Below are 26,861 nucleotides of genomic sequence, written 5' to 3'. Positions count from 1 at the left end.
TAAAATGAGAAGCTAATAGAGAGTGAGGTCTTCTAACGAAAAAAAATTAGCCTGAGGGTAATGGGGGGGGTTCGGATCCCCACAATATCACTCGTATTAAATGACGTATGACAAATCATTACTGATGTGTGACAAATACATGTAACAATGCAGATAACTTTAGTACGTGTTTATAAGACAATAATATATGCAATGAATATGCCAATAAAGATACTGCAGGGATACACTAATATTTAAAAAAGAAATTAATAATTGAATTGCATTTTCATTTATTTTTAAAAATCTGTACGATAAAAAATTAGGAACGTTACTATGTTTCGTGACTTGGTCATTGAATTAATTCATTATACCGGTGTGTCCCAAATGTATTACATGTATCATAAACGGATTGAACTGGTAATTTTACCTGTCCGTCATTTTCGTTTTCTTGAAATAACGTATAGAATATGACATCATAGATAGGGCGTTTGTCTCTGATTCATTCAACATAGTATCGGGGGGGGGGGGGGGGCTGGTATGGTTAGGTAGTATATTGCTTGACATGTTGTCAGGATATGAATTACAGTGCCAAATTTCTCATATATTGTAATAATTTTTCAGAAAAGAAGTCCTAGATAAATTAGTTCCAAATGCTAAAACGATTTTTTCACCCCGCATATATATATATTGAAATAAACATCGGCGTTGTCACATGACAAAGAATCATGATATTAGCACGTGAAGCTAGTTTCATTTATTATACCACAACTGAATTTTCCCTATATAAATTTAAGTGATTAGATCTGAACAATTCCATAACAATCGCTGTGAATCACCTAATCCTCGTGCGTTAGTTTTTGAGCTTATCTCTTCGTCGATAGCTACATGTAGTCAAGCTAATCCTCGTGCGTTAGTTTTTTTTTTTTTTTTTTTTGAGCTAATCCCTCTGTCGAAAGCTAGTCATTTTCATTGGCGGTTATCCGTAATCCTCTAGTTTTTCAATAAAAATAAATTTTGATTTTATTCAGTTATGAGAATATTGATAAGATATATAATCTGTTAATATTAAAATATTCTTTTTTAAAAAAGGCTAAACCCCCCTATTTCAACACGCACATGATGCAGTGTAATCAAAGAAGGGGAAGTGTAGATTTCTAAAATTAAAAGTGGTACTGAGAGAAGTTTGATAAAATTTTTCACTTTGATTATATAACGTTTTTATCGTTCATTGGTGGATTTATTTCAATTAAGTAATTTACATTAAATAATTGGTCTACGTGTCATTTCCGTTTAACCATCTTCTCAAGCCCTTAGCTAGCGAAAATGGTGGTTATCTTTTTTAAAACTTTTATAACTTTTATTTTCTGCGAAAAGGTCTGTTGATTATGCATTGTACATCATTTGTTAAGTTTTTATGGTCTCTGATATTAAAATAATTGTTTGTTTTCTCATTACGGTAATTTTTGCCCTTTCCGCTGCCCATAAGGGAGGGTCTCCAGACAGAATTTCACTGATGCACGTACATGGAATTGCCATTGGTATTTGGTTAGACGGCAATAAATCTGGTACATATACATGAGATATATGGGACCTTTTATAAACAAACTCTTAAGTTATTCAACTGCATGTAAGTACATGTATGAAATCTTTTCAATGGTCTGTATTGATAGCATCATTCAATACTACCAGAAGATGTTTGTCCGTATGTTTTGTCTATCAGGAGACAGGATCCAAGTAGCATTCTTCTTAGTTCGGGCCTGCAGGAAGCAATTACAATTACAGTTGGGTGGGGGGGAGGGGAGGGGCACCGTCACATTTCTTCAGCTGGGGGTCACTATCAACTACCACAATTAAATTCCTTAACAGGCAAAAAAAGAAGTCATCAGAAGTATTATTGAAGGGACACAAGCATATACTACCTACGTTTTCTTAAGTATTCTATATATCGGCAAAATTAGGGGGGAGGCAAGGTTCAAGATTAATTGCTAAAGTTGCTCTTTTTGCTCTCATCATTTCCATGCACCTATTATGTTGCAATATTTCATTGGAGACGTCTGGCAATCTGCTTAAAACTTATTAAAGTGCATTCAAATTGACGACCTGATAAATGACGTCTTCAAACTTTATCAACTTTTCAACATGATTTTTTATTTAATGTTTATAATATACATGTATGTTATGTATTCTATACGTATTCTTGGGTGAAACCTTTTTGATTGCTTTTTTCCTTTTATAAATATTAACTATTTTTGTGAATTTGGATTCTCACAATAGGAAAATACTAAGCGGAATAAAGTCCTTAACATTATTTATTTAAGAGAAATAACTTTTAATGAAAAATTACATCTAAACAATTGCTAAAAATTTCAGCTAAGTACACGTGCACTTTCTTTTTTCACAACAAAAACAACAACACCCCCACCTCATCATCCCTAAAACACTCGATAAAGTATTCAATATTTATTCTAATCCTACTCTTGTGGATTATTTTCCATCAGAGTAAATTTGTTACCTCTTATAAATAATTTCAACGTCATGATTTTAACGTGTTTAACGTCAACGTCATGACGTCATAGTATTTCATTCGAAAAAACAATGCTTATTTTAAACACCTGTAAAAAGAAAACTATAAAAGATATTGTTAAAAAATAAAGTGTTTTACAACGTACACATACTAGACTATCATTTAACAAAAATTCATAAATTTTGAATACGGTGCGGATTTTGATGCTTCGTGGCTCTAGTTCTTTGGCCGTGGTTTGCGACGATGATAAGACACGTGTCCGTAACGGAATGTTGTATTGGTTCAGACCCTTACCATGCACTTTTATTCCGTGTTTTTATTTCAGTTTCATTTTTTTAATATAATGACTTCGTTTTTCTTTAAATAATTTCCTTTTCTTTATTTAAGATAAATTCGCCTTTTTAAATTGAATCTCGTTTTTCTTTTTAATTTAATGATCTCTTTTTTTATTTAATAACTCTGTTTTATTTTTGTAATGATTTCGTTTTTCTTTATTTAATATTTCCGTTTTTCTTTCTTTATTCTTGGTGTGTAAAAGTATGTGAGGCTAGAGTTGCAAGATATTGAATTTAATAAATGTGCAGATTTGCAGAATTATAAGCTAAATATCCTTCCACAACAAGAAATAGTCCCTCACAAATCTTGCTTCTTTGTAGCCTTTTGAGCAGTTTTTATAAACAATAACATTGTTGAAATTAAATATGTTATAAAAAATTGAATTTTGATAAATAGTTTTGAAGTAAGAGGTTCTGTGTGAAATTTTCCAAAAAGCTGACGAGTGACCTACCTTAAATTTACGTATTTTTATAGATGCGTCAGGGTTGTGTGTTGAAACCGTTATATTTATTGATGTGTGTTTGATATATTTACCAACAATGTATGACCACTAAGGAATTATATAAAATTACAACCCTTCTTTACTACTAATTTCACTGCATTTAATATACATGTAGGTATACATTTACATGTGAAAAAATTTGTAATTTTTTTGTCATACTTCATGTTCTTTCCACAACGATCCGGAATCATTTATAAAATTAAAAAAAAAATAATATTTAAAACTGAACATTTTATAAATCCATCATTCCTTAACACTGGATCATTTTTTTCTTTATTTGACTATTTTACATTGTTAATATATTTTAATATTGTGTTTAAATGATTAGATATCATCTCAAATCACTAGTATTCAAATCAAGAATAGAAATCTATTTTTAAAATACAAGTAGATGTACTTTCGCTTTAACACTTCGTATACTTTCGATATAGATGTAAATTCGGAGAATCGAAATGGAAAATAGTCGAATAGAGTATAACAACTCAGTTTACATACAATTCCTTACAGGTAAGTGTATTCCTTGTATTTCACAACACATATTGTTCTTATTTGAATTTTATCATTACCAGCTGATTACTATTAATCGATCATTTAGATTATCTCATAATTACTGCGTAAAACGGAATCATAGGTAATGGTGATAAACAAAAAAAAAAAAAACATCTTGCACCTATGATCAGTCTTCTTTAGTGTTGTGTTATTTCAGATAAGAAGAAGTAAGAAGTCTATAATTATAAATTATGTTTAAAAAAGTATAAGTTTGGGAGGAAAATAAATAAAAGAAAGAACAACGACTCAGATTTACTCCTATGATTTTAGCAGTTGCTCGCCCTCATAAATGACTGCAATATGTCCACCACAAGGAAGTGCTTCTACATGTCACAGAAACCTGAAGGAAATGTGCATTTTAAGGACGAATGATACACGTTTCTTTGTGTTCCTATGCAAATCTATACGAAAGAAAAGTCTAATATTTCTAATGTTTTGCTGAGCGGGCATAAAAAAAATCTTTGTTTTACCTTAAAAAATTTGTTCCTATACAAATCTATTCGAAAAAAGTTTAACATTTTTAATGTTTTGCCGAGCGGGCATAAAAAAATCGATGTTGGACCGCTGAGTAAGATGTTGGACCGCTCGGAGAGATGTTGGACCGCTTACGTCACAGAATGGGCGGAGCTTTATCTCATTTTCATTAGTTGGTGTAAAACAGTGAGAGACCTGATGTTACATTACGGAATATAGTACAAAATACATGTATGTCAAAAAATAAATAATAAAATGAAAGGTGTAACAAAACATTTATTGACAGAGTTCTCAGGCAGACAGTTTGGTTCTTGGGTCCGACAAAAGGCATGTTGCCCTCGAACTCAGTCAATAAATGTATAATGATTGACTGTTGAATGGAATATTGAACAGGTCGATTAGATGCTGGACCGCTTAGATTCTACGTCCAACATAGGCGATTATTGGCGGAGCTCAATCTTATTTTCATTCGTTGGTGTTCAACATTGACGGACCTGAGGATACATCAAGGAACATAATATACAGTTGTTGACTGGGGTAGAGGAAAAACTTTAAAGTGGATCTGTTGGACTGGAGTGCGAGCTTATGCCTAATCCGTAGGCTGCGGGCAACAGCTTGCTATCCGGTCCAACAGGTTTCCCGAGACTCCTACCTGTCAAAAACTGTTTTGTTATATTCCAATTCTACAATAAATTTGAACACATTTTAATTGTTAATGGTAATGTTACATCCATGAAAAGAAAAGATTGATTTTGTGAAATTTGCGTTAAAGATACTGATGCCCATTTCCTCAAAATTTCCAAACATTGGCTTGTCAAACAAGAGAGCAAGTTGTTCGTCGTTAACTTCAACAATATCAGAAAGTACAACCGACTTTCGACTTGATTTTATCCTCGTTTGCCGCAATGTAAACCTATAGGGTTTAGCATGGACATATTGTTTGAACATTTTAAACTTAGACAATATTAATATTAATAATAATCATCTCTAGTTTTTAGCAGTGAAAATAAAATGATATATAAATGTTCATTAAATCAGAATGTATATTATTAGTGACGCAGATTCGGTGACTTTATAATTGGAAAAAAGGACTTTTATTTTGTAAACAATTATTATCTTGTCAAAACAAATTGGATTTTGTTGTTGTTCAAATGCACTATAATTTGGTAGATCATTTTGTATGAAATTGATCCGAATAGACCAATCAAGCCCATCGATAGTAAGTAATAAGAATTGAGCGGAAATACAATGGTATTATTGAGAGTTTTGACTAAGAGCAATAAAATTGGGAACTTTGAAGTAAATAAGTAAAAGAGCTTAAGGCTGGAACTCCTGTGGTGCAGAGATGGGGACTGATCCCATAAATATTAGTAACATGTATTTACCTACATTTTAGGGTGGTGCCATGTTGGGTTTCATAGGTCAACGGACAGACCTACGGACAAAGCGTAGGTGGTTGGTGATGGTAAATTATCCAATGAAATGCATTTTTATATCCGGGACCATGGATATCCACTGAGCACAAAATACCCTGTTTTAGTCAGAAAAGAGTATTCCAGTTCTTATTCCCGCTCTCATTCCTATTTCTGTTTTTAATTCCCGGTTTTATTCTCAAATTATTACATCTCTTTGGCATTTTGTTATTTTGGGAATCATTCTCTTGGACTTTTGTTTATTTATTATTTGGAGTTCAGTCTTAAACTCTTTATCTTTTGGACGGACCCTTTGGATATCTAGATAAAAAGTGTATTGGTCTCTTCTGATCATATTTCAGGAACGAATATTTCTAAAACTATACGATCACGGAAAAATTGTAAATTGGAATTTTTTAATAAACTTTTGAAATCGACAAAAGAGTTGTCATTGGCTTACAGCAACTTGAACATCGGCCATTTCTGTTTATTTGCTGATTACATTTAAGGTACATTAACTCTCTGCTTACTCATTTAAAATATTGCTTGAACCTTAATGATTTTCAATTAATACAAAAAATTATAGCATAGCTTGCGGGGCAAAATAAGGCCAAAAAAAAGACACTTCAACTTGGCAAATCTATAATGGAATAATAAACATTTATGTTATTAAGAGTTTTCTCTCTTATCAGAGTATCAATGAACCTTAACCACATTTTTTTTTTACATTCAATTATAGCTATAACGGTTACCCGAATCAGCCAAGGTTTGCCGAATAAGGAAATGATAACTCAGTTTTGACAGAAAAGTAATATAATGTCACTGAAAAGAAATATAATGTCACAGAAAAGTAGATTATTCTTTTGATTTTTTTTCTCTCCTTAGACTTTGACTTCTTAGACGTGAATAAAACATCCATATTTCCACCAAAAAGGACACAGCTAGAGTAATCATGGTAATATTGTTTAATTTCATTAATTTACTCTCTTCCTTCTTTTCAAATGTTTCTAAAGAAACACAAAGTAAAATGATAATACAATATTCTCAATATTCCCAATAACCTGTTATATTTTATTGTATAAAAGTAATGAGGGAAATGTGGACCGTATTTCATTCAACAAACCAATGTCCCATGTAACGACAGCTAGGCAGCGTTGGCACGATAAAGATCCCTCATTTCTCAATGGCCTTGAGTGCCGAGTAAAGGTCTAAATTTGAACCCATCACCGGTATATGGTGACGTCACTACATACATATGAGTCATAAATTCTTAAATGGGACGAAAACAATATGATATTGATATTCCTTCGAAGAAAAAAAAATGTTTGTATCATCTATCTTTAATACATTGGCATTCCTTACAAACTTAACAGCGATTCATTAATCATATTCAAGAATTTAGTCATATATCGAAGACTTTATTGCACAAAACAGAGGGAACAGCGTTTTTGTGCCACGCGAGGGTGTGTCTTTTTCTCGTAAAGGACTTGTGTTCTTTTTCTTCCATTTCAATGAATCGCATGAGGATAACGAACAGTATTCAAGATCAAAGCTCCTTAAAGCAATATAAAATAGGAGCAGAGAAAACACAGATCTCAAAAGCATCAGAGGTGGGATCAGATGCCATGGATGACTGAGCATCCCCTGACGACCAGTCACACACAAATTTCATTTTAATGAACTAAATATATTATATTTTTCTTATCCAGTCTATTATGAAAGTCGTCCCCTGATAAGATCAAGAAGGAAGAGCATTCTTGATATTCAAGCCTACTTTTAAAAAATAATGTGTGCAAAATTGGCGCAATGTAAATCATGTTATGATAATTCATTGTTATCATATTTAAAATGTCTTCATTTCGCAATTAATAAAATGTCATATTTTATTATAGAAAAAAAATAATAAGTTAAAGTATGCATATTTTCGTTCCAGATTTCTTTTGAACACAGATAGAAAAACAGGTATCGACTAATTTCAAACGAAGAAGCTTTTATTCTTCATGCATTTGATAAGATACAAAATTTATGCACCAGTATGCCATTGATCTAAAAGTTTTGAACTAATATAAATATATTTTATTCATTTATTTCACTTTTCTTAGATTCAAAAATATTTAAGAGAAAACATAACTGGGAAATAATCAATACAAAGTTTAATATAATTCTCCATCAGCGGATTGCTGTTTAATTCTCAATAATGATCATTTTTTTATCATAAAAAAAATCAGGAAACTCTTATTGTGAATAATGATTTCTGATCAAAATGGCATTTGGGTTACATTTAAGTGTGAAGAGTTACCTAAAAGGACACTGGGTCATGGACAGTAAATCAGTTGGTTAAAGTACATGTACATGTGCATGTATTTCATCAAGATTTTTACATTTTTTTTCTTCAAAATATTAAATAATTTTTAATAGGAATCCAGCTTGAGAGCTAACTCGAAATCAAATCTGATGGATCAAACTGCAGTTTTAAAATGCGGTGTTTCAAACTGTCAAGAAAAGGTAAATTACATATTATATATATACATGTACGAGGGTTGATTAAAAAAATCGTGGAATATCTTCATAATTTTTTTTAATTTATGAGTGAATCTGGTTGAAAATGACAAATGAGATATAATAGACACTTGTTGAACTTTTTAAATAAAAAAATATTAAAAATATTTCAGATACATGTAACGTCTCTTTGGCAGTTACCATAGGAGCGAATGTTTGAAATTGCAAGGGAGACATTTACTTGTTCATTATCATTTTAATTTTAGATACATGAAAATGAAATGAAGAAATCCGTCCTAGATGGCATATAAAACGAAAATTGTCTAGTTATTACGATTGCTTGACCTTTTATAAATCTTTTTCTGAGATTTTATTTGATTTTATGGATATTTAGTTTATCAATTGATTATTTATTGTGCATCTTGAAATTGTTAGACAACGTTGAATATCGGTCAAATTATACGTTTTGTGAAATTTTCGGGGACACTCTGACTTAAACACATATACTGCTGATATAGAGTAGAGAAAATGCAGTTAGTTTTCCAATGGCGTGAGAAATTTACGAAAATTATAACTTCGTTGGAAGTTGATAAAAGGTGTTAAACATTTATAGGGTCTGTTTTTCTCTGTAGAAAACTGTAACTTTAAAGGTAATTGGAACGTTGTGAATTGTTTTAGCAATGTTTCATAATGGATTTATGTTTAGATAATTTTTTCCTATAGTTTTGCATATAGATACCTTTCATCAAATCAGGATAAAATTTTACCCAAAAATTTCCATGAACTTTTGAATCATCCCTCGTATTTGTATATACATGTATTTATATGTTTGATAAAGAATGTAATATTTCATTGAAAAGTTGATAAAGTTTGGAGTACAAAACATTAATCCGGTTTCCGTAATATTTCTTCATATTAAATAATTATGATAAAACCTTTGAGACAAAAACATTTTTAGAGAACTGTTCGTGTATTGTAGGCAGCGACTTTCTCTCTTGACACGTGTGGTCATGTTGTTTGCACACGCTGTTTAGTAAAGTCAAGAACTTCCCAAGATAACACCAATATTTGTGTCTGTCCATTGTGTAAAAACTGTCGTTACCCCGCCTGGATTGAGTTTGTTACACTTGTTAGAAAAGTGTCATGTATGGTATGTATTATTTTTGTTTTTTTCGTTTGCTTGTTCATTCGGTAATATTATGGTGTTTTTTACTATTTGTTTCATAAAAGTTAAATGAATTAAACAATTTCTTTTCAAGCAAAATATGTGTAATATACCGAAAGCTAGTAGTAATTACTTACCTTAAAAAAGGTACAAAGGTGGACAGTTGGTAAAATACATGTATAATCACTTTTTATTTTCATAATGACAGAATTACTGTGGAGCCTGCTTGTGTGAAAAGGTGTGTATAATTCATGTAAATTTATGTACCGTATAAGTAGACTTTTTAGCGAGGATTTAATTTTTGGTATTATTAGCGAGGGTGCGGATATCGCTCAAATTTAATATCGCTAATAATAAATTGCATATTATTTGTAATAGCCTTTTGAAATCGCTTAATTTACTTCTCGCTAAAAATTAATACCAGTAGAAATCGCTAAAGGAGTAAATATGATAAGAGCCAATTTTGGCCCCCTAAAAATCAACATTTTAGAATGACATTCTAATATGTTAAATTGATATTTATTTTGTAGAAATATTTCCAATGTCTTTTTCACATTTATGGGCACTCACTGGCTGTAAATGACCTGATAAATAGTGCTATTTTTGTTATCTAACCAAAAAAGCCAAAAAATATGCCTTTTTCTTGATGTTTTTTCTTATGGGAAACATAGAGCGCAGTTTAGAACATGAATAATTTTTATGTCACTAATTAGTATTGGATAGATACATCTTTCGTAAAAAATTAAAAAATGTTCTAGTTTGCGCTCTATATTTTCTGGAAGAGAAACTGCTTGAAAATAAGCAGTTTTATACAAAATATGCCAAAATGGCGAGAAAACGTGATTTGTATGGTGTCATATTTCTAAAATAACGGCATTTTGATCAAAATGAAAATGACCAATAAAGGTCGCATATATAGCTGTACAAATTAAAGCTATATATAAAGTAAAATTAAGATACATGTACTGATTTTAAGGGGCCAATTGAGACACTTACCATATATCGCTCTTTGCGTCTCGCTAAAATTACTTCCCCTTATACGCTATGTATCACAGGTCAACAACGCAATATTTTCTCAAAGTAAATTTTAATGGTGTCATACCAAACATTTATTTGGGTTTGTACGAGTGTTTGTCCCGGTAAAACCATGAACGGAGCGTTTTCCTTTGAAAAAAAATAGCGCATGAAAATCTAGAATAAAAACCTTTCACAGGTTTATGGTGCCTCTTTAATTCTCGAATGGCACATAAACAAATACATGTACAACTACCAACCAATGAATTTGTTCTTTAATTAAGCAAAGGATTATAAGTAACGTTGCATTTTGACCTCTATCATTTACGTGTGAAACCATGCGTTAATTAAGTCAAATATTGTGTAAATTTAAAAATATGTCTATTTAAAACAGAATGATATATTAATCCTTGCGCAAATAAATACAGAGCCCCGAAAATGCTGAAACGGTGCACTAATTATTTTTCACGGTAAACAACATGTTCACGATTAAACTTGACAATCCATGTACGCGAATGTTCCTAATACGTGTATTTTAACTTTAAAAATATTGAGAAGCTTCACGGACTCTTACAACATGTACTGAAGTTTGGGAAATACATGTAGTAGAATAAAGAAACAATCAAAAGTAACTAATGTATAAAAATAGTTTAAGTTTTTATTCTTGTCTTTTGCAGGCAATTTTTAAGTCAAATTGTGGTCATTTGTTTTGTGGCAGCTGTTTAGAGATATTGGCGTCTACAACATTGCCTGTATGTAATGTTCTTGACTGCCAAGAAAAATTACCGTCTGATGAACTAAAAGGGTGTGTGAAGCAAAAAATGGACATACTGGTACTGTAGAAGAGAATATATTACTTATATATATTTCATCAAAACCCCTTTTGCTCAACAGTGTAAAAAATGTGTTCATTGTTTAAAAAATATATATATTCAAATGTGTTAAATGAATTAAAAGAAATAAATGAAAAGAAAATACAATTAACAGACACATAAAAATGGTTGACCTTTTTTGTCATTTTCAGCAAGTTTTCGTTTCTGTATCACATGCTTTACTAAAAATTAGAATTGTTTTCGTTTTAAGGTATGGCGAACGTTTGAAATTTCAAACAAGCAGGAAAAATGCGATGAATTGTGTGGGAATCGAGTAAGTTTTAATATAGTTGATTAAAATAAAATAATGATTTTAATAAGTTACACGTCGTTTTTACATTTCTGAATCATATAAAAATAAAAGCAGGTACCAATATTGTCTTTATTTGTAAAGCTCAATTCTAATTATATTTAAAGGAACTGCTTAATTCTACAAGTGATAATTCGTTTTATACTTATAGCACAATTTCTAAGGAGGAAATCGTCAAAATTATAAGTCAGATTGTGAATATATCTAATATTTCCATCAACCAAAATGAATTCGAATTACCACATCTTTCCTAGATTTTAGAAATAAAGACACACTCATTGGTTCCAGTAAATGTTCTATTTAGGCTCGTTCTTTCCTCCTTACTTAAATATTAACAACATCCAAAGAGAAACTTGATAAGTACTGTGCAACAATATTTTGGAAAGGTGGTATAAATCGGATGTGAATTATAAAAACTACATGGCATTTTCAGAAAAAATGACATCATAGAAGACTTTCAGTACTCTACCAATTAATCTTTATAATTAACATGATAACATTATTAATTTTTTAATCGTTATCTTTCTTACTTATGCGACAATTAACCCTTGTCACGGGTATCACTTAGACCTTTAAAACTTCCCCAAATATATCTATAAAATCTGCAAATTTAAATAAAGTATAACTAGATTTATTTTTGGCAAATGATCTGTCATTCAATATGTTTACAAATATACTAGTAAGATAAACTCTTGTAATATTGAGTCAAAATACTTATAACATTACGTACTGCTATTTACATGCATGTGGGTTTCGTACATGCAACATATGGTTGTTTATTATGCATATTAAGTTAAACAGAAAATAAAAGTAAAGTGTATTTCTACATTTCAGGCTGTAGTGAAAGTTAAGAGCTGTTCACACTGTTATTGTTTTCCCTGTGCAGACCTGAAACTTCTCAAAAATGAAAAAGGCACCAGCGAAGATATTGCCTGTTTAGAGCGGACTTGCTGTGACACTTGGATACCAAAGCAACTTTTGGAATTTTTTCTTAAAATGTTCAAAGAAATTCCAGTGATGGTTGGCTTTTACTACTACATCAAATACACAAGACATTGCCTCATTCATTTATTTCTATCCTTCCTATTGCTTGGCTAATTATTTATGCAGAATGTAGGACCTACATCCTGCTTAATATCATTACATTGTAACTATCTATTAACTATGTAACCACTTATGTTTTAGACTGCAGTTTCAATCAAAGTGAGCGATGAGAAATGTTACAATAAGAAATGCAATGATGGAAGCATAAAAACGGTAAACAATAACATGAAAATTTCTTTTGATAATTATTTATGCAATGTATTTTGCTTTAAAATACGGCATTGTTTATGAAATTGATATTTTATTCGATGCCTTTCCTCAGTATTAAGCTCACCTAACTAAGGCAATGATTTAAGTTATCTTTTCTTTTGTCTCAATCTGTCTGTCGTGTATTTAATGCCCCAGTGTTGCAACCACTATTGAAATAACGACCACTATTGAAATAATTATATCAATAGTGGTTAAGAGTGCATTTCAATAGCAAACATAGTAAGTAACCACTATTGAAATACGACCACTATTGAAATAATTATATCAATAGTGGTTAAGAGTGCAGTTCAATAGCAAACATAGTTAGTAACCACTATTGAAATACGACCACTATTGAAATAATTGTATCAATAGTGGTTTAGAGTGCATTTCAATAACAAACATAGGTAATAACCACTACTGAAGTACGACTACTATTAAAACAATTATTTCAATAGTGGGTGAGGGTGTATTTCAATAACAAACATAAATAGTAACCACTATTGAAATACGACCACTATTGAAATAATTATTTCAATAGTGGGTGAGAGTGCATTTCTCTATAATTACCATAGGTTTCAATCACTACTGAAAAACGAGCTGTTGAAATCAATAATTTTATCCATATTGAAATCTTTATTTCAAAAATGAACATTATTTCAATAGTGGTTGCAACCTATGTTTGTTATTGAAATGAATCTCACCCACTATCGACATAATTATTTCAAAAGTAGTCGTATTTCAATAGTGGTTGCGATCTCTGTTTGTTATTGAAATGCACTCTCAACCACTATTGAAATAATTATTTGAATAGTGGTTGTATTTCAATAGTGGTTATCACCTATGTTTGTTATTGAAATGCACTCTCAACCACTATTGATATAATTATTTCAATAGTGGTTGTATTTCAATATTGTTTACTAGCTATGTTTGCTATTGAAAGGCACTCTCAACCACTATTGATAAAATTATTTCAATAGTGGTCGTTATTTCAATAGTGGTTGCAACACCCCAGTAAACAAAGATTTGATGTAATATAGTTTTTGTCCTGTTCGTCAGTCTGTTCGTCTAGCTGTCTGCTAGTCTGTGTATCTGTTCCTCTAAATATAAATAAAAATTTTAACCTTGCTCATAGATTTTGACTTGCTAGGGTTATCGCTCGCATATTTCACAGGTGTATTCCTTGGAAAAGAATTTTTTTTCTAAAAACCAAATTTGACTTCTTGACCTTGGAGTTTACCTCACTTAAAAATAACCCCTGGCCATAACTATCGAACCGCTGGTGCGAGATATTTCATACTCAGAGGTATATTCATTTTGACAAGACCTTTCGATTGGTAAAGATATTTTTTTAAACCTTTTGACCTTAACCCTAGAGTTTGAAACCACTTTTGAACAATTAGCACTAAGGGTTTCTGATTTCACAGAGTATTCCTGCCGAAAATCTCCTTCCTCTTGATACCAACAATTTTAACCGTTTGACCTTGACTTTTGAGTTTGACTCCGATCTTCACCATAAGCTGCCATACGAGGACTTTGGTGTTTCACAAACACATCTTGTTTTTTTTTATTTCAAAACTTGTAAAACCACAAATTTCTAAACCAGGTTTGTTCATTACACGCTTTTTGGGTAAATTAGGGACATAATAGTCGGTCAACATTTGACAATAGAATATACTCCAGTAAAGTCAAACGTTTAGATATTCTAAACAGCGGGGGGATGTTAAAATCAAACTGATAAAAAGCAGCTTTTTATATTATGTACTGTTTATTCAAAATTCCTTTAAATCTTGATTCCTTAAGCTTACAATGGGTCAAAATTGCCATTTAAATTCTTTCATTCATTGTGTTGTATAATTATGTAAAACAAAATAATTTTAGTAACAGTTGAACTTATACGATTTATAGTATTTCGCTAGAAATGATAGTTAATGTATTTTTTCATGCCTTTAAACATGCAATGAATTTGAAAAATTGTGCGAATTTCTTGCATCTGTGTGACCTACTTATACCGAAAAAGATGATGTCATGGGTTGTCAATTGTTAATAACACAACATTTTGCCCAAATAACTATGACAGAGGCTTAAGAAAACCAAAACAAACTGTGCTTGCTGGTTTTAGTACAAATAATTTTAAAAAATATTATATGAATATTAATGAGAAGTAAATCACGTGGGAGCAATCTCATGAATAAGATGAACATCATTTCTCCATATGACGTGTTTTTAATCATCTGTTGAAAGCAACATCGCAAAATTAATTTTCAATTAAGAATATGCGGTGTATAGTGTGGCTTCTGGATACAAATGCTGAACAATGAATATTTGATAAAAATTATAAAGAACCAATCAGATATTAAATAAACGGAAATGTTTAGTAGGAATAAACTTCGAATTTTCTCCATTTCTATTGCTACCTGTGATTCGCTTTTTAAAATAATACTTTGAAAGTATTCAATTTTTATTTTTAGATTAGGTTAAGGAACAAATCTTGTTCCTTTCTGCATGCATTTTGCATCAATTGTTTTGAAGAAAAGTTAAGTTGTTCTGATGTTGTGAGTGAACCGTTCATGCAGTGGAACTGTATTGAGGATTTGATTGTCTGCGATTGCCCTTGCTGCAAATCAAGAACTCCTGTGAAATGCCTGAAAGCTGTCATAGATGTGATAAAAGGACACGACTGGACGGTAAATAACTTATAAATATTTTTCCTCCGAGCATTAAAACTCCCTGTGCTACTGTATTAAATAATGTTATACTTTCCTTCCAGAAAGAAATATTCTTGAGAAAAGCAGTTTTTCAAGAAGAGTGTGATCAGTGTAAAAATGCTGAGGTATTTATATGGATACATTTAACACCTAATGCATCATTTACGGTTTTAATTGGAAAGGGGAATAAAAAGACATTATGTTGTCATGTAATTAAGGTCTTCCGTCTTCAGCGGAAGACCTTCTTGTTATTCTTAGGTTTCTTTTCCACTTTTATTATTCTTTTTTTTCTTACCGATTTTGTGCACGCGATTTCTCAAAAACGGCTCGATGGATTTTCATGAAACTTTCAGGACTTATGTTACATTACTTGAACCTTATGCATTTTTTTCCGATTTGATGACGTCACTTCCGGTTTGGAGATGTTGCCAATTTTATGATTTTTGAAGGGTCAGTTTGTCCGCAGACTTTCTCAATAATGGCTCAAGATAGAAACATGAAACTTTCAGGTATGATAGACCAAAGTCTGTAGATATGTATAACGTATTTCATTTTAATCGGAAGTGCCGCATGTCGGCGCTCGCTATGTCCCAAAAATAGACGTATCACGAATTTCAAAATTTGCAACACTTTTTCGAAGATATCTTTTTACCTAGATATATTTTGTTAAGACATATTGAGTAAAAGAAGTGCAGAATTTCAAGATCTTTCAAATGATATCTCGAAAAAAGGACTGGCCCCTAAAATAAGGGGCCTAGTGGGGCCAAAACTTTTTTCTTTCTATCTCAATGTCTATAAAGAATTTGTAATACCTCAAAGAAGCAAAGTTGTTCAAAATATCAAGCTCAATCTACTAGCGTCGTCTAAATGTGTCCGGCGACGTCACTTCCGGCCAAACCGGAAGTACTCTGAAAATACGTATATTTGACGTTCATGACAAGTTTTGGGGTTACAAATGTCTCTGGGGGCATAAAAATTAATTTTCTGTCCGTCGTCGTCACTTCCGGTCAGACCAGAAGTACCTAAAAATTTTTGCATAAATTAACATCCTTTTAGAGGATTTAAGCTATTTTGGGCGTTATTTCGAATTTTTGTTATAAATAAAATCTACTTCCGGTCAAACAGGACGGAAGACCTACTCGTTGCTTTGCAACGAGCTCGGCTCTAGTTTGTTTTTCTTATTCTGTGTCAATAGGCTTTCGCCACCTGCATGCATTGTTCACATGGATACTGCTCTGATTGCATGAAGGATATATCTGAACGAAGAGATAAAGAGTATCATGTCTGTGATGTGACATACTGCATGTGTCGCGTTCCAATTGCAGTTTTTCAAGGATTCTTGAAAAGGACATTGAAAAATGAGGTGTTGTTTTCATTTTTATGTAAAGGGACTTTTTCATTTTATTTTTTTATTTTCAAAGTTTCTACTGAGAGTAATTTTTTTAAAAATTGTGTTTTTTCTATGTTTCAGACAAATTTAGATCCCAGTGACCAGAGAATTGAGCAAAGGGGTAAGTGAAAAAAATAATAGAATAAGGACAAATAACATATTACATTTTTTTTTTATCTTTATATTATTTTTTTTACCATTTTACGTAGAAAATAATCTGCATTGTTCAATGGAATGCGGGGTGGTATATTATGAAGCAATTTGTGGGAGTTGGATTTCATACCAAGCATACGATTAAGCTTGTTTATATCAGGTTCTTAGGGATGTGATGGGATACAGTAGCATAAGTGTCAGAGTAATGTAAGAATATATGCAGTACATGAACCACATAATTGCAGAATAGCTATTTTTTAAATGAATTAATAGTATACATTTATTGCATGATAGTGAGGGAAATATGAAGATTTATTCAGCCAAGAAAATTCATATTCCCCGAGGGCTTCGGTGAAATATGAAGTTTTATGGCCTGATCACGTGATAATCTAGATCCAATCAGATAACGCGTTGTTTAGAAAAATTATAATGAGGTATAATATTTTTTTTTCCTTCCTTGAATGCGATATGATAAGTGATTCTTTGTGCACGTGCTTTAATGTAGATAAACCAAATATCTCAGTGGAAATGTCCATCGACAAAAAGAATCGCATCTTGTTGTTGAATGCTGAAATAGAAACAAAATCTAATATCAATATGCATGAGTGGATGAAGGATGACAAACCATTAAAAATGAACGACGGGAAAAAATATGAAGAAAAGGGAACTTTAACAAATACACCACAATTAAAAATATCTAATATTGGAAAAGAAGACGAAGGGAAATATACACTCACTGCCAAAAATGCTTATTACAAAGCATCAAGTAACTGTGTTGAATTCTGTGTTGAGAAAGGTGTGGTTGATTTATTGATTTATCATCTCTATATAACACATTTTTTTTAAAAATCAGATTCATTATAAATAGCTTCTTTTCTGGTATAATATCCTCTATATTTGGGCAGCTTCTCCATCAGTGTCGATTAGGACAGAATTTGGCGATAATCACCAACGAGGGATTATAATTGTAGATATAATCACAAAATGGCCCATTGAACGTGTTCACTGGCTTAAAAATGGAAGAAAAATTAATCTGTCTGATGTCGGGAAAAAAATCATTGAAAATAAAATTTTGGACCAAGAAAGCCAGAGGATGCTAAGTATAAACGACTTTCGGAAACAAGACGAAGGTTCATACTCATGTGAGGTGGAAACTCTCGGAGGCAAAGAGAAAAGTGCATCCATTTTAATGAAATGTCCAAGATGTTTTTATATTAAATTGAGTACATAGTCAAAGTATATATTAGTTCTTAGTTGAAATTGGTCAGCTGTTCATAAACTTATGTAATAACTATTGTAAAATATGAGAACTTGAATTAGTACACAGCTCCTTAATTTGCTTAATATTTTGAAAATATGTGTTATTTTAAAAACTTTATTTTTTCTGAATTAGTTTTACATTTATTTACAGTTGTCCCGAGTGTGTCTTTGTCACTTATCTTCAATGAAAAGAACCATTCCTTGCTTCTTTGTACAGAGATTGTGTCTAATCTCAAAACCAAAGCACCCAAGTGGATGAAGGATGGAAAGCAGATATGTTTGAACAAACAACCTCAAAAGTATTTGGAAAGCCGACATCCCATGACTAAACCAAGTCTGACAATATTTGATGTTGGAAAAGCTGACGAAGGAATGTACACAGTTTCAATTGAAAATGAATATGGACCAGGAATAAGCGAGACTAAAGTCTTTCGAATTCCAAAAGGTATGACTTGTTTATTTCAAATTGTTCTAATTTTTACCTGTTATAATGTAAGAGAATGGAGTGCTCTTCCGAAAAGAACTTGTGCAAAGAGTTCTCACACAGGTATTGATGTAATGAAAGGTTTGATAATGTTAAATAACTTTATGTTACTTAATGATGAGAGCTTTACAATCAAAATTCTTTCTTGTCAAAAAAAGAGCATTATACAAGGACTGTTCTGAAATTATTGAGACATTTACTTTTACTCCATAAAGGACAGAGGTAAATTCAGTTAAACTTGTCAACAGTTTATATAAAAAACAAATAAAATAATTAAACAAAATTTTTGATTTATAGGATGATTAGATAAGTTCCGGTGAAATAATAAACATGCATATGTCTATCGACCTGGAGCAGCATCGCTATGTCATTTCAAAGTCACTTCAGCCGCAGATGTTTTCGCATGTAAAACGACTCTGGCTTAACGTAAAATTCTACTTTGTAGTCATAATCATATTTCTTTATCGTGCTAATTTTTTTTTACTGATATCCATATTCCTTATCAGAATTTCAACGAACTTGCACATTATGATGACAAAAAAAAATTGAAAAATAATATAAGTTGAATCATTTTTGCTCCTATTTTTGATCCACAGGGGGTTGTATCTTGGTGTTACATTTTTCTGATTTCGTGACTGCCCCGGGTACCCCTACCCTAGACACATTTAAATTTAATTTTTGTAAATTGTATCTTGCTTTTATGAATTCTTAATTCTTAATATTTGTCAAACGTATATGCAAATCTTCACCGAAAGACGTTCAATCGAAAGAAACATATACACAAGATTTCCGAACAGCGCTCGACCAAGGGTTGATCCAAAAGTTATTTCTCAGTTGCTGTAAAATCTCAATATATTTCATCAATATTTTACTTTCCTTCTCTTTATTGACTTTGGTTTTCCTTAGTTTTATAATGACCTTTTGAATTAGTTTTTTTCTTCCACCGTATGACAAGCATGCTATCGCTTTCGTTATGACGGTTCTTTCAGTTCATCCACATTTCAAACCTTTAAACCTCTCAAGTCTTTCTGTTTGATAATCTCATATGTCATTTTGTTAAAAAGTATCTAGTTTTGAGATATTTATTTGGTAAAAATGTTTTAGACTGCAATGAGATGCATTGAACATGCCTTTGTCATTATCAAAATTGTAAGTTATTGTTTTCAGATCCACCAAAATTATTACTCTCATTCGTCCATAATATTCATGAAAAGTGCTTTACTGTGGTGGCAGAGATTGATTCCAAGTGGCCTCTCCTGATATCAAAATGGCAAAAAGATGGAATTGATCTTATACTTTTTCAAAATATGACAGAAGTTTTTGACAGTACTCGTCGGACCCTTGTTATCAAAAACTATACAGCGAAAGATATAGGAAGATACAAATTTATTGCAGAAAGTGTAGCAGGGCGGGGCGAAAGTACGGAGATTGAATTAAAAATCCCAGACGGTAAGCGTGGTTTCTCTTGTGATATATTCAAAAGTACAGTGTAACACGTCTGATAAATTCCATAAAAATAATAAATAAGTATCATACTGGTAATTTATATACAAATCATCATAATATTGTAGTTTGATTACCGGTAGATGTGGTAGTTTATATAAGGTATAATTATATTTCCTGGCATATGCAATTTATGAAACTTGTATATACTTCATAATGTTGATATTATGAGATGAATACACTGACCAAAAGGTATGTAACAAAATATTAATAAAACATACATTTTCTTTAGTTCTACCCAAAGTAACGATGGAAATGTTTGTCTTGAAAAAGAAAGAAAAATTGAAATTTGTGACGACTATCCATTCCGAATCACCACTTAAAGATGTCCGGTGGCTAGCTAACGACAAATTTATTGACCAGAGAAGGTTATGCAAATACAGGATAGAAAAAGGTGGCAACGAATATACACTGTATGTAAACGATGTTACACAAGATGATGAAGGTGTATACAGGGCTGTTGTAGAGAACAGAGCTGGGACCAACTCCAGTCAAGCAATCACGTTTAATTTCTCCGGCGGTGATTTATTTATATTTTTTTTTTACATCTAGAACGTTAAACATCAAACGAATATTCCCATTTTAAGAAAAGTTAAATGATATTTCATACATTTTTGTATTTTTTTTTAGAAAATCCTAAAGTTTCCCTCACACAAACAGCGGAGAAACACACTGTCGAATTGAACGGACTTATAGAATCATCTTGGCCAATTAAAAAGAGAATATGGCAGAGGGATGGATTAAATCTACCGAAATTGCCTGGAAAATATGACGTCACCGAAACCAAATTGAGGATAAATAAAATAACAAAGCAAGATGAAGGACTTTACAGACTCTGTGTACAAAGTACGGCAGGGATCGGTAAAAGTAAACAGATTCGGATATCGATAGAGACTGAACCAGGTAGTTTATACTAATATTCCTGAGTCCATTGTGTAATGGTTGATACGCTTTTATTACGAAACAGGAATGTACATCCTACATTCATACAGTGTATATGAGATAAATATTAGGTTTGGCTACACCTTTTGCATAAAATACATTAAATTTATTCTTTTGAAAGGAAAAAAAATGCTTTCAATGATTTGCATTTGCTATACAAGAATCAACTACTATGAAATGAACATTAAAAGTTTAACTGCACATGTTGGTCCTTATGAGCGTATCATCTTCTGGGGAAAAAAATCTCATATTTGTATAGATACAAGCCAAGTCAGGCCAATTCTTTGTGCTATTAAACTCCTTCTATTTTATTTGCATTATTAAGGAAGCAGTACTTACAACAGAAATTCAAATCAAAGTACACCCAGAAATGAAGCTTTAACAAAATCCATCACAAAAATGGAACAAGAGACTGTTCAGGCTGTGCAAAGCTCTCTAGTAAAGCTGAATTTTACTAAAAAGACTCAAAAATAGAAAGCAATCATTCAATATGTGTAAGTAAAATTGATTTCATAGTTCATTTATTAAAACACGCACATTGAGTATTTATGATCAAATACACTGTATATATTTGTTTCAGATTCATAGACCATACACCCATCGAGTCAAATGTGAAATTTGCAATAAAACTGTAAGTCTTTGATTGCATCACTACGCTTTAAAATCATGCTTTGCCTATCCTAGACAAATCTTAGAGAGAGAGAGGGAGAGTTGACATTGCATATATAAAATATTTCTTAGTAGAATGGCTTGTGTGTTATTTAGCGTCGCACTCTAGAATTTTTCACTGATATGGAGACGCCACCACTTGCCGGTGGATAGCTACACATTTTGTTCTATATTCGGTACTCAGGGCCATTGAGCAGTAAGGGATCTTTTTCCGTGCCAGTGATATCTGCGACATTGGACCTCGGTTTATACGGTCTTCTCCTAAGGACATGTCTTCACGTCCCACAGTGGGATTCGTACCAACGACGCAAGGATCAACTTCGCGACTTTAAATCAGACCTCTTACCAAATACGTTATGCAGGCGACTTGTTGAATGAATATATAAAAATATTCCTTTAGAAAATCATCAAACCATTTGTTTTATCAATTTTTCAGTTAAAATACCATTTCAAAAATAACTTTTGCTAAATTAATTGCTTTTTATCATTTCTTAGGCTATTGCAACTTTTGAAAACTGCAAAGATTCGTATTGCTTGGAATGTCTTCAGTGCGTTGCCGGGACATGTACAACATCTACTATAAAATGTCCGAAGGCTGGAGATTGTTCTTCGTATATTACAGTAGAAACATTCGCCAGATTTTTAAAAATTCCATATACGCTTAATATAGAGGTAAGATAAGCTACTTAACAAATTAATAGGGAAGTTAATGTAATAACTGTTGATTAAGCAGATTGATTGATTGATTGTATATTGTTTAACGTCCCTCTCGAGAATTGTTCACTCATATAGAGACGATTTCTGCCTTCCAAGCTCGCGATCGCCTATAAATAGAGTGTTTTAAACAATCAGACATTGCAAAGTGGAAATACTGAACATATTCATCTCCGCCTACGTAGATTTTATCTATTTGTATGTGGATAAAAACATGATTAACAACTTGCATCTTATGTAGACGGAGCCGAGCTTTTCTTGTGATCAGAAACCAGACGTTATAAAGATGTGCTGGCAAACCACTTATTTGTATCTATGAATATCGAAAAATGTATGACATAGACACAAAAAGTAGTATAATTTACCACTTCTCACATTTTTAAATAAAAAATATCGTATCGAAATGACCAAAGTTGAAACTTAATGTATTATCTTTCTTCACTTCCGTCATAGTGTCACACATGCGCATTAACGGTATATATAATAGTCCTTACATTGAACCCGATTATTATTATGCTTGTGACGCGTGAAAACTTATTTTTGGTCGTCTATGCATTAAATATTTAACTTATAATTCAAACCATACTTATTACTGTTTTATTAATAGCAGTTTAAAATATTCAGAGCATTTTTTACAACCAAATCCTAAAAATATGGATATTGATAAGATTTTTCAAATCCTCATTTTTCAGGGAATATAAAATTTTCTTGTTAGATGCCCGCTGCCCCACATAATTTATATGACATTTAACGAAAAGATTATTGGAAAATAAGATGTTTATTTTTAAAAGAAATATGTCCCTAGAATATCAAGCAGCAATTTATTTTTACTAGTAATGAAGTTCATAATTTTGAGCTAAATATGTTTAATTCACCCTAAAAAGTACAATGAAGTGGATCAGCAGATTTTAAGAAAATACGAGATTGGCAATGAATAGAAAGGCGAGAATTAGAAAATTCGTTGTATATATATATATATATATATATATATATATATATATATATATATATATATATATATATATATATATATATATATATATACAGTGCTGCTATCCCACAAGTTGACATGGGATGGGATCGGATAGGATTCAGGATTGAGGATTCACGATAGAAACATATAGAAGTTAATCCAATCCTATCCTATCCTATCCTATCCTGTATCCTACAGCCAATCAGATTCGAGCAAAGGTTCATTCATATTTCAGAATAAATTACAAAAACGAAATACGATATAAAATGTTTACAAAAGAAATATTTTTAAAATTTCAATAGAAAATAAAACATTTTTTTCTCAAAACACAGATTTACATTATAAACTTCGAGTAACACGGCGTACGATCTAACCGTGAACGATCACCGGAAGATTTGGGAAATCAATGTAAACAACAAAGAGTCTAGACATCGAAAGACCGTATTTCTTCAGCTTGTTTGGATGATTTAACCGATTCTTACTTGTGTAAAAGTGTTCTAACATGTTTTCTGTTAAATATGCTCTGTTTGTTTGGATAATTCCACAGGAACCGTCAACAGCAGACTTGAATAGGTGGTGTGCGAGTTCATGTAAGTATACTGTACACTGTACATGTTTGCATTTTTATACTTATTTATCCCTCAAAACAATGTTCTCATATCTAAAAATATAAACATTTTATTCTATTTAATATAAACAAAAATTAGGTGCTGAAAAAAGAAGTAGTGTAGACAGAATGGGGGATAAAATATTTACAAATACCCCCGTTACTCTGTCATATGATTCAATTAGCTATCAATGAGCTCTAAGACTAAAACAGTCATATGTATTATGTCTTAATCAGTTTATTAATCTTATTATTTCCTTAATTCTTTCATTTCAGTGTAACTTATAATAAATTAATGTAGAATCATCTTGACCATTTCTAATGCTACTGCTGAAATGTTTAATAAGCTCACTCAGCAGTGCACTTACATATTGTACATGTATATATGATGTATTGTGAGTTATGAAACATAAGTTTATCTTTTAATATTCATATTTACAGTGATGGATTTGCCTGCACTCATGCGTCATCATGCGTCATCACAGTATAAATGATTTTAATCTAAAAAGTATGTATGATTTTATTTTTATCATGTATTTTTTTATGGTCATTCAACTATATAAACATCATTATCTGCTTTGAGGTGACATGTCTGCAGGTTCTCGGAACAAGCGATTTTCTTCTTTCAAAAATCTTGAGAGTTAAACTGAAAGAAATGTTGAATTTTTCTGGTCATCATGTTGCTGTTACATAGATATTTTCTTCTTCTTTTACATATTCAAATTTCAAGACCAAAAAAAAAAAAAAGAAAAAGAAAACCAAGAAAAAACATTAAATAGATAAATACAAAGAGAAAATAGAGAAAAGTCACTAAAACAAATGTATTCATACTTTTTAGCAAGTTGACAAGATAAAATGAATTATAATGTACAAGTAAATTATCTTAAATAAGATTTTTTTTCTGAATTTTATATGACTGAGGTTGCAGAATAAGATTTTATGTTTCATGATTTCAAAATGCATTTTTTTTTTAGAGAAAAAGGTGAAATTAAATCCAATTGTACATGAAATGTGAAAGATAATCACAATCAAAAACATTTTAAATGTGTATGAAATGTGTATGACAAAATTTACAATCTACATGCCTATAATTATGTGATTTTTTTTTCAGAAAACCCTGCAGATTTGCAGCTGTGCAGAATGCAGTTTACGCCATATGCTATTAGAGTAAATGATGAAAGATGTTCAAACCAGTGTCAAAGCTTCCTAAGACTGAAATCATAGTGCTTTTATTAAGGAGATCAGTGTATGTTTTCTGTGCATTGTTGACATTTGTGGAACTGTTCAGTTTATGACCATCTCTCTGACAATAAATCTGACATTTGAATTTCAATTTGAGCGTCGAATAAGAAAGCCAAATTATATGCATGTAAAACATTATACAACTGTAATAAAAACATTGATAAACTTAAATTTAAACAAAGTTCATGTACCGGGTACATGTATCTGTGATCTTTGAATTAAAATTCATAAATGCTGTACGTGGATACTTTTAATGACTTTGTCTCATGGTAATGGAATATTCAATTGTTAAACATTGTTGAGGAATCACCTTGAATTGTAGAAGTTCGGGCTTTACGGACTGTGGATATCGGCCTGGATAGCTCAGTGGTTAGAGCACGTGACTTGTAATACAGTGGTCCTGTGTTCGATTCCTGGTCCAGCCATATGTTTTCGTTGTGCATTTCTCCTTTCCTACTACATTTGGTGGCCAGTGTGGGGGGCCTTGTTCAGGTTACATGTATGTGTAAATTAGTAATTCCTGGTAGGGCCCTAGAACTTGTGTCTTCGAGGTCGAAGACTGTTTAAGGAGGGAGGAATGTAGAAGTTCGGGCTTTACGGACCGTGGATATCGGCCTGGATAGCTCAGTGGTTAGAGCACCTGACTAGTAATACAGGGGTCCCGGGTTCGATTCCCGGTCCAGCCATATGTTTTCTTCGTGCATTTCTCCTTTCCTACTACAGAATAAAACTATTGTGTACTTGATAAAGTTTTTTTTTCTCATTTAAACACTGATAATTTTAAGATCCAATGCCAAGGTCAAATACAAACTTGCTTTACTCAAGAATGAGTTATAAATACTGTAAATACTGTGAATTCTGAATTTCTCTTGCATGTTTAATAAGATCTTAGAAACATGTGTGACCTCACTACAATATTTATTAATATTATACTTTCATGTAAATTACTTGAATCTGATTCGTCGAGAAACATTTGATAAAAAACACTACTAGTAACTACCCGCTGAATAATGAAGCCATGCCCTCCTGCGTAGCAACAGTCAACATTGCTTGACGAAGGGTGGTATTACAAAAAATATTGACTGCGAGGAATTTATGCATGCACGGTTCACTGTAATATGTATTTGTATAAAACATTCAGTATAATATAATAAATATTGCATGTAGTTGAGTGTAACATTAAAGATTTTCTTGGGGTGAAAATTTTCAATGTTACACTCAACTACATGCTATATTTATCATGTTTATATACTGTCAATCTGTCAACCAATATCAAATTTAGAAAAT

The 26,861-nt window shown here is 31.6% G+C and overlaps 1 protein-coding gene across 1 annotated transcript in view; it reads left to right on the top strand.

The window, feature by feature from the left end:
- Positions 1-3,781: 3,781 nt before the first annotated feature.
- Positions 3,782-26,861, top strand: part of LOC134240120 (uncharacterized) — a 39,614-nt gene continuing 16,534 nt past the window's right edge. The window contains exons 1-23 of the mRNA XM_062722232.1: positions 3,782-3,848; positions 4,161-4,595; positions 6,662-6,731; positions 8,195-8,281; positions 9,255-9,425; positions 9,649-9,678; positions 11,132-11,287; positions 11,538-11,600; positions 12,471-12,656; positions 12,822-12,893; positions 15,401-15,616; positions 15,700-15,762; positions 16,833-17,000; positions 17,109-17,148; positions 17,686-17,976; positions 18,086-18,385; positions 18,592-18,885; positions 20,092-20,373; positions 20,660-20,947; positions 21,058-21,330; positions 21,695-21,807; positions 21,950-22,000; positions 22,534-22,710. Coding sequence (XP_062578216.1) covers positions 6,729-6,731; positions 8,195-8,281; positions 9,255-9,425; positions 9,649-9,678; positions 11,132-11,287; positions 11,538-11,600; positions 12,471-12,656; positions 12,822-12,893; positions 15,401-15,616; positions 15,700-15,762; positions 16,833-17,000; positions 17,109-17,148; positions 17,686-17,976; positions 18,086-18,385; positions 18,592-18,885; positions 20,092-20,373; positions 20,660-20,947; positions 21,058-21,330; positions 21,695-21,807; positions 21,950-22,000; positions 22,534-22,710 — 3,324 coding nt within the window. The 5' untranslated portion in view covers positions 3,782-3,848; positions 4,161-4,595; positions 6,662-6,728. The remainder of the gene's footprint in view (positions 3,849-4,160; positions 4,596-6,661; positions 6,732-8,194; positions 8,282-9,254; positions 9,426-9,648; positions 9,679-11,131; positions 11,288-11,537; positions 11,601-12,470; positions 12,657-12,821; positions 12,894-15,400; positions 15,617-15,699; positions 15,763-16,832; positions 17,001-17,108; positions 17,149-17,685; positions 17,977-18,085; positions 18,386-18,591; positions 18,886-20,091; positions 20,374-20,659; positions 20,948-21,057; positions 21,331-21,694; positions 21,808-21,949; positions 22,001-22,533; positions 22,711-26,861) is intronic.

This window comes from Saccostrea cucullata, unplaced genomic scaffold (assembly GCF_032062105.1).
Source record: "Saccostrea cucullata isolate Sc308-1 unplaced genomic scaffold, CSIRO_AGI_Scuc_v1 ctg3766, whole genome shotgun sequence".
NCBI lineage: Eukaryota > Metazoa > Mollusca > Bivalvia > Ostreida > Ostreidae > Saccostrea > Saccostrea cuccullata.
This window is presented reverse-complemented; position numbering and strand designations above follow the sequence as displayed.